This window comes from Brachypodium distachyon, chromosome 1 (assembly GCF_000005505.3).
Source record: "Brachypodium distachyon strain Bd21 chromosome 1, Brachypodium_distachyon_v3.0, whole genome shotgun sequence".
Taxonomy (NCBI): Eukaryota; Viridiplantae; Streptophyta; class Magnoliopsida; order Poales; family Poaceae; genus Brachypodium; species Brachypodium distachyon.
In genome coordinates, this window is record NC_016131.3 from 50,132,759 (window position 1) to 50,145,988 (window position 13,230).

A 13,230-nucleotide genomic window follows, 5' to 3' on the forward strand; every position below is an offset into this window, starting at 1 on the left:
TAATATCTGAGTATGGCATGTGAACTAATAATAATATTTTGAGGAAATTGCGTTAGAGGAGATGGCCCGAGATCACTCAACCAAAATGTACGGGTGGCATGGGGTTTAAGGACCTGGAGCTTTTTAATCTCGCTAACGGAAAAATAGAAGTTTGTCGTCTGGCAGCCGCTTTGCCGTGTGTCTGTACCATATGAAAGGCACACGGCAAAGACACGCTTTGCCAAGAGCTAGGTGAAAACTCACACGTCAAGTAGTCGGCCCACAACAAAGAAACGGCCAGGACAAACTGGGCCCAAGGTTCACCGCAAAGATAACTCCCGAAAAATATAGGAAAAAGGCCCACGACAAAATGCTCCGCTCGACAAACCTATTGTACATGCACATGGCCCCTTCAGCCACGACTGATGGAGAGGAAACGACGCAAAACGATGAGTAATTTGTTAAATGTTCTTCATTTCCCTTTTGATTGAAATTATAATGTAGACCACAATGTTTTGAGTTGAAATTTTTACTAGGGTTTCATTCATCATTAGTGATGGGTAATGTGAATTAAAATCCCAATATTAATAGAGGAGCCCCTGCAAATATTTAGAAATCTCGGAGCTAATTTGAATGCTCAAACCATTATCTTCCAATTCAACCTATATCTGAACTACAACTTTTGGAAAACTTCCGAAACTTGAGATTTGAAAGTGCCACAAATTAGCAACACTCAAATATAGAATTTTGGGAATTTTTCAGAATTTTACTCAAGCCTTTCAAACCTCTTTTCAAGCTCAATTTTAATTCAGACCCTTTTGAATTAAAACATTCTCTTTATAACAGTTCAAAGTTACTCCAAATTAGCAGAACATTTTATTGTAGTTAAAGGAATAGATGTCAAACCTACCCTCAAAATTACATGATTTTTGGACTAGCTTAAGTCCTTCACATGAGCGATTTTCATTGAGGAGATACATAATGTTCCCCGCAGATTCCCCTGGGGAAGTCTGGAAGAAGGCCATGAAGAAACACATGCACCCGTGTCCCTCTGCTTGAAGTAGTCGATCTGAAGTGGCGGTGCTGCTCGTATGCCTGATGCCACGGGGCAGGAGTAGCACCCGGCCATCGCAATGATGAAAACCAAGGGGCAACCTAGCAGATAACCATACATGCGACCTACGGATCAGCACCAATCGCCTATGATGCCGCCCGATGCCAACAGCCCGCGTGGCCCAGCGGCCAGCGAGTCTAAAATGCAATAAACATATGATCATTCCAAGCAGACCATAAGGCATCGCTATCAATTGCATCAAGTAGCCAAGATATTTAGAGTAAATTTCACAGAACCACACATATTGACGCAGTCTTCTCACGCAGGCATCACTTTTGCTAATTTGTCCGAAAAACCACACATCTTCAGTTACGATGTACCAACAAGCCCGTAATGACGCGATTAAACGAGTTGACAGTTTTCCTTACAGGTCGGACCCACATGTCAGATGAACTATCAAAACCGTTAGCCCGTTATGTCCATCCATCTTCTTCTTGCTCTTCGGCGAAGCTCCCTGTGCTTCTTATTCCTCGTGCCCGTGGTCTTCGGCCGGATGCAGCTCGGCCACCGTGGCTTGTCCGCGAGGCCGCCACCGCACGAGCCCGCGGCTGCTGTTCCGCACGTCCACGCGTGCCGTAACTACGCTGTCTGCCCGCGCGCGTTCCCGCGTGCCGCCGTCCCTACCTGCCCGCGCCCGCCTCGGCTTGCCCGCGACCGACCGCCGCCCGTCCGCGCCCCCGCCTGCCCGCGTGCACCGCCTGCCCGAGCGTCCTGTCGCCCGCCCGCCTTCCCGAGCACGCCCCGGCCGGCCCGCGACCGCCCGCCGCCTGCCCGCGCGCCCCTTCCTGCCTGCGCGTGCTCGCCGCCAGTCCGCGCCCCCGCCCGCCCGAGCGCCCAAGCCTGCCCGCGTGTGGCCGCCTCCGCTTGCCCAAGTTGGAGCTCGAAATGCTCCCCTGCTCCCACGACCATTGATGGAGACATCATGTTCATAGTCTGTGCTTACCGAGCTAATGGGTCGGGTCATGTTCGGTCGACGTGTCACCTGACAGGTGGGCCCGACCTGTAAGGAATACTGTCAAATGCGCTAAACACATCATTGCAACGTCAATCATGGCGTGCAATTGCCGGGCTTCCCGCAACGTGCATCACGCACTCGCTGCGTCTGGAAATAAAAGTTCTCACATCCAAGTTTGGTATCGACCCTTCTGTGCCCGGGGGCTGGGAGGCAGGAGAGCTATCCATACTACTTGGTGTTTTTCGTGAATTTCGAAAAAAAATTGCAGCATCTCGGGCTTGGTAAGAATCTAATGTGCAGGGTAAATGTGGAATCTTGCGCACTGTAATGCCCGTGGAACGCCCACAGGTCGCGGCGTGTAGCAGCGCCTTGTGGTGCGGAGCGGCCTCACCACGAGGGACTCGCCGCACTTCGAGGCCCCTGATTCAGGAGGAAGCCACCACGTGTGCCACAACAACTTGGCATGCGAAGTGGCGGAGGCCGTACCGCACTCCAAGGGGCGGGGCACCAAGCATGCTGCGTTGACCCGACGCGTGTGGCGGCAAGCCCCCCCCCCTCCCCCGCGCGCCTATAAAAGGAGCGACCTAGCCATGGAACAGCTCAGAGCACAGCCAAGAGGTTGCGAGGCGGACGGTGCCGCAGAGGCGCGATGGTGGTGCATGCCATCAGCGCCCAGCGCTGACGGGTGCACTACCGTCGCGCCCTTGCCGCATCCCTCCACCGAGCCCACTCCAAGGGGTGCCGCAGAGACACGGTGATGGTGCATCCCACCAGCGCTCGGCGCGGCCGGGTGCACTGCCGTCGTGTCCTTGCCACACCCGCTGTAGCGAGCGGCTCCGGGGCGAGGGTTGACGCGGAGACACTGTGGTGGTGCATTCCATCAGCGCACGGTGCGAACGGGTGCACTACTGCAGTGCCCCTGCCGCATCCCGTGGGCGGCGGCTTCCTCGTCCCCAAGAGGCGGCGGCCTCCTCGCCTCCCGGCGGTGGCGGGGACCGGCTGCACTCCACGGCGGCACGCCATCTGCAGAAATTAAGAGAAAGAACTCAGTGGGAGAGAAATCAGAGAGAGAGATCAGAGAGAGGGAGAAAGAGAGAGATGGAGATACTCAAGATCCTCGGGCTCCATGGCCGCTGCTTCTCCTTGCGCCGTGCGAGATGGAGGAATGGAGAGGGGCGGGCGCTGCTGTGGAGGAAGCGAGAGGGGCGGGGGTGGGGATAGATCGAGGAGGAGGGAGGAGATCAGGGAGGAGGGAGCCAGATCAGGGAGGAGGGAGGGAGATCGGGGTGGAGGAAGGAGAGAATCGGGGGGGGGGGGGGGGGCGGTGTCGCCGTGAGGAGATGTGCGGCGGGGGGAGGAGGGGAGTTAGGGTTTTTATAGGGCGCCCTCCAAACCCTACGATTGGGGACGGACTGGGCCTAAATTGGTGTTTCGGCCCAGCATTAGTGGCGGGCTCTAGCCTAAGGCCTGTCACTGATAAGTGTCATATTATTCTTTTTAATTTGTTATATAATATGCAGGTATTATATATAACTAATTTGGTCTATAAGTTTAAAATTACGGTCTACTTTGTGTGAAAATTGACATAGGTCATTTTGAACCATATAAATTGTACTTCCTTCACAAAACACGCACAAATCACCTCATGTCTTGCACCATTTATCAATCTTTTATATAACAATTTGGTCATTTGGTTTGAAACACATAAAAGTATCTAGAAAGCTAGAAAATTCAAAATATTTGGACATTAACATTGAAACAAGTCCTACTTTGTTTGAAAATTGGATAAGTGCCATTTGGAACAATATTAAGAGCAATTGCTTCACAAAATACCTCATTTTTTGTATTTGGAAAATAGAAAATCATTTTTTTGACCAAAAATTTGTAAACCCCTTTGGAAATATTGTTTTTCATGACTATATGCACTGTTGTACAAAAAATGGATATATTATCATGAAATGTGGCATAGGAATAGACAAAATTTTGGTCATTTGGCCTAAAAATAAACTTCAACTATGGGAAATAACAAGTTTGTACTACATAGGTCATTTTTGAAATGTTAACATCTGATATTATTGTTCCACTATGTTAAGAACAAAAAGATAAGACTTTAGCAAAAAGAATCACATTTTTCTGATTTTTTATGAATTAGTTATAATTTTTTCAATCTTCAAAGCTCTCCAGGGGTCATCAGTGACGGGCCTAAATGTAAAACCCGCCACTGATGTGTGATTTTGTTATTTTTCGCATTGAACCATTAGTGACGGGCCTCCCGGACCCGTTACTGATGATTGGTCATCAGTGACGGGCGTGGACGCGACCGTCGCTGATGTCTGTCATTTCTGGGCAGCAACAACAAAGGCTACTAGTGCCGCAGTTATTGCTGGGCTTGCGAGAAGAATAAGCCACATTCCACCTCAACCAATGGATCCATCCTCCTTCCAGTTGCTTTACCTTATTTCAATTTTTCCAGCATGATTATTTTTCATTATTTTCGATCTACACGGTGAAAGTTGGCTAGTCACACTTCTATTTGTAGGTCATCGTGAGTGCCCTCCTTATTGTATCCTGAACCATTTATTTCTAATGAAAATTTTTACTTCTCATGTTTTCCTTTTACTTGACTATATACATAATTCAGTTTTTGTTTCGTTGCACTTTACAATGGCTTCTATCATTGTACCATCCAAACCACATATGCAACCTATACCTTTCTATATATAGTCAAGTAAAGTAATGTAACTTGAGAAAGAAAATTAAGGTCCCAAGCTAGCAAGCATATTTATATCCCTCCGATGTTTGGACATCCATGGAGTTCATTATATCTTTATCTACAAATAAAACGAGAGAAAAAATTATTTAGGTCTATGACAACTATGCCAAGCGCATATTTTCCCAGGAAAATCGCAATTTGATAACGGGTAGGAAAATTTATAATTTAGTTTACTCAAAAACCTACCGTTGAATAAACTAGAGGCGACCTCTCAACAGTAATGGGAAGACAACCCATGTGAAAATTTGAAAAATTAGTAAAGTATCCATGACCCCAACCCAATTAATATCAAAGATGAATCAAAGGAAAGATGAAACGTAGATGTTCCACCTTTTTGTCTGATCCATTTTAGGACCCAATGGTCAGGATTTAAAGTTTTTAATTTTCACTAAACAGACCTCCGACCCCACGGTCAGAAAGACATCGCAGCCCGTCCCGTTCCAGCCGTCGGCGCAGCCCAGGCTCCAGCCGCGCCCTAGACCGCCGAGCCGTCCCGGTCGGCCGACGCCGCCGCCACCCATGGCGACGAAGCAGACGCCGCCGTCCGCTTCGACATCCGGTGCCGGGGTGTCCATGAAGGACTACCTCAAGCGCTACCAGTCCGGCCCCGCCGCCGCCGACCCGAAGAAGGCCAAGAAGAAGAAGCCCAAGCCCACCGCCGCGGCGGGGGGAGGAGGGGTGCTCATCGTCGACGAGGACCCCGTGTGGCAGAAGCCTGTCCAGATCGAGGAGGACGATCCCGCGTCGTCAGGTAATGTTCCCCCCTGAATCCCCCCCAAACCCTAGCCATAGCTGATGGGCGAAGTTTCTATCAGATTTGCTATGGTTCTCATTCGAATTGGGCGCGTGTGTGTGTGCAGGGGACGAGAGGCCTTTGGTGGACGAAGACATCGAGGTCAAGCGGATGCGCCGCATGGAGGCCGTACGCGCGGCGCGGCCTTACAACTCCATCGCTGACGACGGCAGCGGGTGGGTCACGCTGCCCGTCCCAGAGCCTCTGAACGGTGACTCACACCGCCGCCGCCGGAACGACACCCCGTCACCGGAGAGGGGAGGCGCTGGAAGGAAGGAGGACCTTTCTCCCCCGCGGCGAAGGCAGCGACGTGATACACCCTCGCCTAAGCATGGAGGTGTTGCAGGGGAGGACCTTTCACCCCCGAGGCAGTGGCAAAGGCGTCGTGACACACCATCGCCGTGGGCCAAAGATACAGCAGATCGAGACGATTTGTCACCGCCAAGGAAGTCTAGGCGGCAACAAGATCCCTCTCCTCCAAGGAGGCGTGCTCGCCGTGATTCCGAGGAACCACAGGACCTCTCACCACCACGGAGGCGCACGAGAGATGACTCAGAGGAGCCTCGGGACCTTTCTCCGTGCCGAAGAGCGCGACATGATTCAGAGGACCTCAAAGACCTCTCTCCCCCTCGACGACTAACACGGCATGACTCACGGGACCCCAAAGACCTCTCTCCCCCTCGGCGACGGGCTCGGCATGATACAAAGGAGCCCGAGGACATCTCTCCACCACGGAGAAGGAAGCACCAGGACTCGACACAGCTGGAAGATCTGTCACCCCCAAGAAGGCAAAATTTGGGACAGAGCCTGGGCGATGGGGATATTTCACCTCCAAGGAAGGGTCGGAAGTTTGCATCAGATGATTTGTCTCCACCTCGTAAGGAGAGGGATCTTTCTCCTCCAAGGAAGGGTAGAAAGGAAGGAGCTCCCAAAGAGGTGAGAAAAGCTGGGTTGATGTCAGCGGAAGAAGTTAAAGAGGACATCAGAAAGCTTAAGGAGGACGAGAAGCATAAGTGAGTGTTACCTCACGTATTGGAATATGCTTACTCCTTGTGTTAAGAGCTGTGATAATTTGACTTTTTGTTTGGTTTTTAGGTTCCTAGCTCAGGATCCCTCATTCACTGGTAAAGGTGCAAAGACAGTATTTCGAGACAAGGAAGGTATGCAATATGCACAGCATGTTTTGGTCACTTTGGTGGTTGTTACCTATATAGATATTCTAGTTTCTTGTGGTAACATTACTTTTTTGATGTCCAGGAAAACGGATAAATCAAGAAGACATACAGAAGGCAAAGGGAGACGAGAAGCCAAAGGTGGATATAATATGTGCTCATCTTCTTTATTTATTTTTGCGCATCTTTTTGTTCTGTCAAGTTAATTATACTTTTGGTACATTAAAATTAAAATGTCTTTTTAGCAATCAGAATATAGATTCAGGACTTGTTTTGTGCTACTTATCCTATCATGACATTTAGGGAGATCCTTGTTGCAAAACTGTAGTAAATGCATTGTGCTAGGAACACTTGTTGCCTAATTCCCTTAACATTTGGATGTTCGGTTTTTTTTTCTGAACACCAAAAATTGTTAATATAATAGGACATAGCCTAGTCAGCAAATAGAAAAGCTGTGAAATGTTAACAGCTCACACCCAGTTACTAAGAACTATTACATTAAAATGAACAAAGCATGTCAATGTTAATTTTATTTCTTACTAGCTGTCACTGCTGCATAATCAAAAGTTGGTTTCTTTTTAAACCAAGTTTGGTCTGTATAGCATCTCGAGAGAAGGATTGAATCGTAACATAAGAAATTGGAAAGATTTCACGATAAATGTTAAATTAAGTAATTTAGTTGATAAATACTAAATTAGTAATTTACTTACTCCATGGGCTGTTGATACAAATAGGCATCTGCTGTGGATGAGAAATCAGATTATTTTAATTGAAACCCAGTCACTTATTAATGAGCACAAACAGTCAGTATCAAATCATGGAATAATTGCTCACCATACCTTTTTCTTCCTCACTTTCCTGTACTCTGTTTCAAGATTGGACCCCTGTCCTTGCTTCTCACTTCTTATACTAACAAGTAATTACCGATGTTCTTCCAATTGTTAGGAAAAGCATATAGAATGGGGTAAAGGCTTGGTACAGAAGAGAGCTGCAGAGGCTAGAGTGCAGGACCTTGAAGCTGAGAAGAGCAAGCCATTTGCACGAACCAGGTACCTCTTAAAGAAAAGTGCACAAGTTAGTACTATTTGATCCATGTTGACTTGATTTTAGGATGTCTGTAATATATAATATGGTGCTTGCCTTGAACAGCACACTCTCTTTTTGGTGTCTGTTTTATCTGATTTTTTTTGTCCAATTGAACGTCAAGCATTGTAACTTCCCTTGTAAGTGTTTACAATTGAGTTTGTTTTGCATGTAGGGATGATCCTGAGCTTGACAGCATGCTGAAAAACAGGCTCCGGTGGGGTGATCCTATGGCTCATCTAGTCAAGGTAACTGCAGCTTTTTATTTGGAGTTGTCTAGTTGGACCCAGGGAAGCTATTTCTTCTGGCTAATGGGTGATACCTGTGCTTAATGCATTGCAGCGCAAAGATACTGACTTACTTCTCGATGACTTGGGAGATGATGAGAAGATGAAAGAATCTGGCTTTATAGTTCCCCAAAATGTACCCAGTCACAGCTGGCTGAAACGTGGGGTGGATCCTCCTCCAAACCGTTATGGCATAAAACCTGGTCGTCATTGGGATGGAGTTGATCGCAGCAATGGTATGTGTGCCTTTTAAATTCATTCGATTTTCTTTTCTTTCTGTTGTTACTCAACATCATGCCTCTTGGATGTGGCAAAAGACTAGCTTGGCTTGAATTTTCAGTATGACTATTGAACACTGTCCCGTGTAGTGTCTAGTGTGCGTGGAGGCTTGTACCTCTAAATGAACCACAATTTTTGTTTGGGCCTGACTTCGCACCTTCTTGTTTTCAAGTTCCATGTTTCTCTTAAGAGCAGTGCCATCTTGTTGCATTGGTAGATGTGAAGGAAGATTTGCGTCAGTTTAACCTGTTCACCAACTGTTTGTCACGCTGTCATCTTTCTGTTACATTTTTGCAGTTTGTTTATTCATTTGTTTGCATATCGTGTTTTTCATAGCCATGCACTTGATTTTAGTGAGGTCTGTACTTTATTTTGTTCACCAAGTAGAACCCGTTGGCTGTCATTAATTAGCCACAGAAGATAAACTGTTAACAGAAAACCTTTAATCCTTATTGGGCAGCCGTCACTAATTCATTCCCATTATGTTTCCAGGATACGAGAAGGGTATGTATATGCTAAAGAACGAGAAGCAAGCAATGGAGCAAGAGGCCTATCTTTGGTCTGTCGCAGATATGTGAGCGTCGCTGCTGTTCCAAGATCATGCATGCCTGATGCTTTGGTTACACGCCGATCAAATGTTGAAGTACTGCATTGTGCCTGAAAGGAAATGAAGCCTCTTGGATGTTTCTTTCTGCAAAAGATCATACCTGGAAACGATGTGCTGGATTATCTCCACAGCTTTGCTTGAAAGCTCAATGGAGTACGTAGCAATTTTGTTGTTTGTTTGTTGAGTTGTACTACAGATGCCCATTGACAACCTTCATATTGTCGCAACATGTAAGCAAAAAAAACATAGGACGCATAAGCAGGCTTTGGACCGAGAATTTGGCTAGAGCATGAGCAAGTATGAAAAGGAAAAGAAGAATAGAAAAATGAAATTGATGGTCCACTGTCCTTGAGTAAGAAATGAATGTAAACGCCATGTTTCTGTTTTAGCAAGCGTGCTGAGTTCGACAGTCCCTGTTTGTTTGATGTATGAGTATGATGCAATGTTGTTCCTGTCGATCTTTGAACTTGTATCTATAATTCAAAGTGTTAGAATATGACAGTCGTGGATATATGTGCTAAAATTCTCTGTTAACTTGAACCAAATTGATACGATTTAAAAAAAATGTGTTGTAAATAAACTGACTCTAATACTCGTAATTTCAAAATATTTGTTGTAAATAAACCGATTCTAATACACTCGCCATGAGTAGTATGCAACGTTAGTCATTTGGTTCAGCAACAGCTCCGTGCCTCCGTCTCATCCTCTCGTTTGGACCCTCTTCGATGGCTGCCACGTAGACGTTTCCGTCGTGTCAATACGGGACGGATTTTTTTTCTTTTTTGACAGCAATTTCTTTTCTTTTTTCTCAAAAAAAATTCTTTTCTTTTGTTGCTGCAACTTGTATGTTGTATCCAACACACGAGAAGGAAGGGGTTAGTTAGAAGGCAAAGAAGAAAAGGTAAACGGCAGACCCAGCCTGCCAGCCAGCCAGCCAGAACGCGCCCGCGGAACAAGAACAAAAATCCCCCACGCCGCGCAGCCGAATTCGCCGTCGGAATCGAATCCGTCGATCAAGGTAGCCGCGGGCGGAAGGAAGGAAGGAAGGGGATCGGTCGAGATGGTGAGCGCCTTCTTCGTCTTCTGCGGGTGCGTGGAGCAGGCGAACGTAGCGGTGGTGGAGAAGTGGGGCCGCTTCCTGCGCCTCGCCGAGCCCGGGCTCCACTTCTTCAACCCATTCGCCGGCGAGTTCGTCGCCGGGACGCTCTCCACCCGCGTCCAGTCCCTCGACGTCCGCGTCGAGACCAAGACCAAGGTTTTTATTTCGCCTCCCCCCCGATTGATCCTCTGTGTCGGTGCTAGATTCGTAATTTGATCGCCGGGAACCGATTGGTTGTGGCAACCTAAATCTCTGCCGCGCGGATTAGTTGATCGTGTCGACTAGTTTGTTGCAGGCAGGGGCAGGAGTTTCCTTGCATGGCCTACTAACCATGTCATGTTACTAGTTTCTATTTTAGTCACCTGTTTAGTGTTTGTGGGGTTTGAATGATCCACCACTACTGCTCAATCCTTTCTGGATCGCAGAGAACTTCGCAATTCCGATCTAAGCTAGAGGAGGAATTCAGTTCACTATCTCCAACCAGGCAACCAGTTCAGAACTTCAGATCCTGGCCTATACTTATATATGGGTATTATTGCAGCAAAGGAAAGTGTTTCTTTACATGGTCTCTGGAGTGGTGTTAGGCTGTGCGACAGTGGAAGAACATTTTTTTTCCCCTAGTAACATTGGGTTTTCTGTACTCAAGTTGGAGCAGATCTTCCTTTTTATTTATTTTTTGCTTTTAAAGGGACATGCTTAACCCAATCATTCACACATTCTGAGCTAGTGACCATGTGATGGAGCAGCTATCTATAGATAGTACTTACAAAATCAAGTGAAATGTCTATCAGTTGATGAAGTAAAATATTTGCGAGTTAAGGATCATTTTTCCTTGCTGTGACTGTTTGCTACTTGTTCAAACAATTGATGATCTCTTCTTTCCCCTACAGGATAATGTATTTGTCCAGCTGATCTGTACAATTCAGTACAGAGTTGTTAAGGAAAATGCTGATGATGCATTCTACGAGTTGCAGAATCCCCAACAGCAAATTCAATCCTATGTCTTTGACGGTAAACTCTTGTCTAGCTGTGTTTGTTTATACTGTTTATCTAAAGCCTAAGCTGGTGTTCTTTCTCTCAACAATAGTGGTTCGAGCCATTGTTCCAAGAATGGAGCTCGACAGTCTTTTTGAGCAGAAGAATGAGGTAGCCAAATCTGTACTTGAGGAGCTTGGAAAGGTAACTCCATTAACCTGCTACATGTATCACTTACTGCCATGGTGCACCTTTACATTTATTTAATTCATTCTTGCTGTAGTAATCGTTAATTTGATTTGTGACTGCTGCAGCATACTTTTTTCTTTGCCCCATTGTGTACACGTCCATTGGATTTTACTCCAGTTCACCTTAAGCATGCTATTATTTCGTCCACATATGTTACTACATTTAAAAAACATTGGATCTGTAGTTCTATACCACTAAAAGTGACCATTTCAGAAAAGTAGCATTAGAATTTCACTTCAGTTTAATGCCACTGGACATCTTTCAGTTCACCTTATACCACTGCTCAGAGAAGTACATGCTTATAAAATTGTAAACACCATGTTTGTTTCCTCCACAGATGATTGATTGTTGTTTCTGACAAGACCAAAATCTTATCTGATTTATATAGTGCTATCAGAAATGTTGCTCACCCTAAGTTTGGTTGGTGATCAGTAGCGTTTGTTTTTTCTCTCAAAATACTTTTTCCTCTGCATTTGAAGCACTACTGTGTAGTTTCTTATTATACTATCCCTTGAAAGTGATCCTATGTCATGTACATCAACATCTTTTATGTGGATGTTCTGCTGCATACTGCTATTTTCTGTCTTGTCTGGAAACTTGATGAATTATAGCTCTGTTTCTCCAGGTAATGTCAGATTATGGTTACAGCATTGAGCACATTCTGATGGTTGACATCATCCCTGATGCTGCTGTGCGCAGAGCAATGAACGACATAAATGCAGGTATAATGCCATTTTGAATAGTATTGTATTTGGAGTACTGCTTTCAGGTTGCACAGCCAGGAAGATGTTTATTACATTCTGGATTGTTTTCTTGAAGTTCAAACTCGTCTCGGTTTTTACTAAGCTCTTAAACTGCTGTGATACATTTGTGCTATGTTTTCTAAGCATGCTTCATTGTTTGTAATGCTGAGGCACAAAGTAACCAGTTTTGTAATTTGCATTTGTGCTCACTTTAACTTGTCAACTCCTGTCATAGCCCAAAGGCTTCAGCTTGCAAGCGTCTACAAGGGAGAAGCAGAGAAGATTCTTATGGTGAAGAAAGCAGAAGGGGAAGCAGATGCGAAATACCTCTCGGGTGTCGGCATCGCCAAACAGCGGCAGGCGATCACTGATGGCCTCAGAGAGAACATCCTCAACTTCTCGCACACGGTGTCGGGCACCAGCGCGAAGGAGGTCATGGACCTGATCATGGTCACGCAGTACTTTGACACAATCAAGGAACTCGGGGACAACTCGAAGAACACGACGGTGTTCTTGCCTCACGGCCCGGGCCACGTCAGGGACATCAGCGACCAGATCCGGAACGGCGTGATGGAGGCGTCGAGCAGCAATGTTTGAGAAACTGGCTGTTTGCCGTGTGTGTGGGGTTTATTTCGTTCTCTGCTGTGAGATGGGGAGAGGCTGCTTATGTTAGACTAGTAGACTTATTATCATTAGTTCATAATAAATTAATAACGGGTGCTAGGACTTGGAGTTGTACACGTTCATGGAAGATTGTTGAGTTTTGATATATATAATCATACGGGTAAAGCATTTTTGTGTTAAAATTTGCAGCGGATTTACTTGGTTTATATATGATATGCTATGGAAGCACATATATATATATTCTGAGGTACAGATTACAGCTAAACTCTGATGCTAGAATTCATTCAGGTGTTGAGGATTTCTGGTCCTGTTTATCTGTACAGATTACAGAAAAACGTGATAGCAGAGGACTTTCAGGACCTGTTTGTCTGTACAGATTACATGGCACTTTAAAACTTTTAGAACAAAAATCAGGGGACCCGTCTCCAATCACTGTTCTATATATCTCTGTGTCTTGATTTTTTACAGATTAAAAGCATGTCGCACGGCTAGTTCCAT

General features: G+C 46.0%; 2 protein-coding genes across 2 annotated transcripts; both read left to right on the forward strand.

Moving 5' to 3' along the window:
- The first annotated feature begins 5,233 nt into the window (after positions 1-5,233).
- On the forward strand, positions 5,234-9,498 carry LOC100835445 (BUD13 homolog). Its single transcript, XM_014897204.2, has 8 exons — positions 5,234-5,572; positions 5,682-6,627; positions 6,710-6,774; positions 6,872-6,927; positions 7,732-7,835; positions 8,045-8,117; positions 8,212-8,392; positions 8,928-9,498. Exons 1-8 carry the CDS (start codon positions 5,341-5,343, stop codon positions 9,011-9,013), a joined length of 1,743 nt encoding a protein of 580 aa, XP_014752690.1. The 5' UTR covers positions 5,234-5,340; the 3' UTR covers positions 9,014-9,498.
- A 413-nt stretch (positions 9,499-9,911) lies between these two features.
- LOC100835755 (hypersensitive-induced response protein 4) lies at positions 9,912-12,920 on the forward strand. The gene is made up of 5 exons (XM_003557188.3): positions 9,912-10,297; positions 11,032-11,152; positions 11,229-11,320; positions 11,991-12,087; positions 12,344-12,920. The coding sequence occupies exons 1-5, from the start codon at positions 10,103-10,105 to the stop codon at positions 12,703-12,705; spliced, it is 867 nt and encodes a 288-aa protein (XP_003557236.1). The 5' UTR covers positions 9,912-10,102; the 3' UTR covers positions 12,706-12,920.
- Positions 12,921-13,230: the final 310 nt, after the last annotated feature.

Coding starts and splice junctions, on each gene's coding strand:
- LOC100835445 (XM_014897204.2), top strand. CDS start 5,341: ATGGCGACGAAGCAGACGCCGCCGTCCGCTTCGACATCCGGTGCCGGG. Junction 6,628..6,709: donor AAGGAGGACGAGAAGCATAA/GTGAGTGTTACC, acceptor TTTGGTTTTTAG/GTTCCTAGCTCAGGATCCCT. Junction 8,118..8,211: donor CTATGGCTCATCTAGTCAAG/GTAACTGCAGCT, acceptor AATGCATTGCAG/CGCAAAGATACTGACTTACT.
- LOC100835755 (XM_003557188.3), top strand. CDS start 10,103: ATGGTGAGCGCCTTCTTCGTCTTCTGCGGGTGCGTGGAGCAGGCGAAC. Junction 10,298..11,031: donor GCGTCGAGACCAAGACCAAG/GTTTTTATTTCG, acceptor TTTCCCCTACAG/GATAATGTATTTGTCCAGCT. Junction 11,153..11,228: donor TCAATCCTATGTCTTTGACG/GTAAACTCTTGT, acceptor TCTCAACAATAG/TGGTTCGAGCCATTGTTCCA.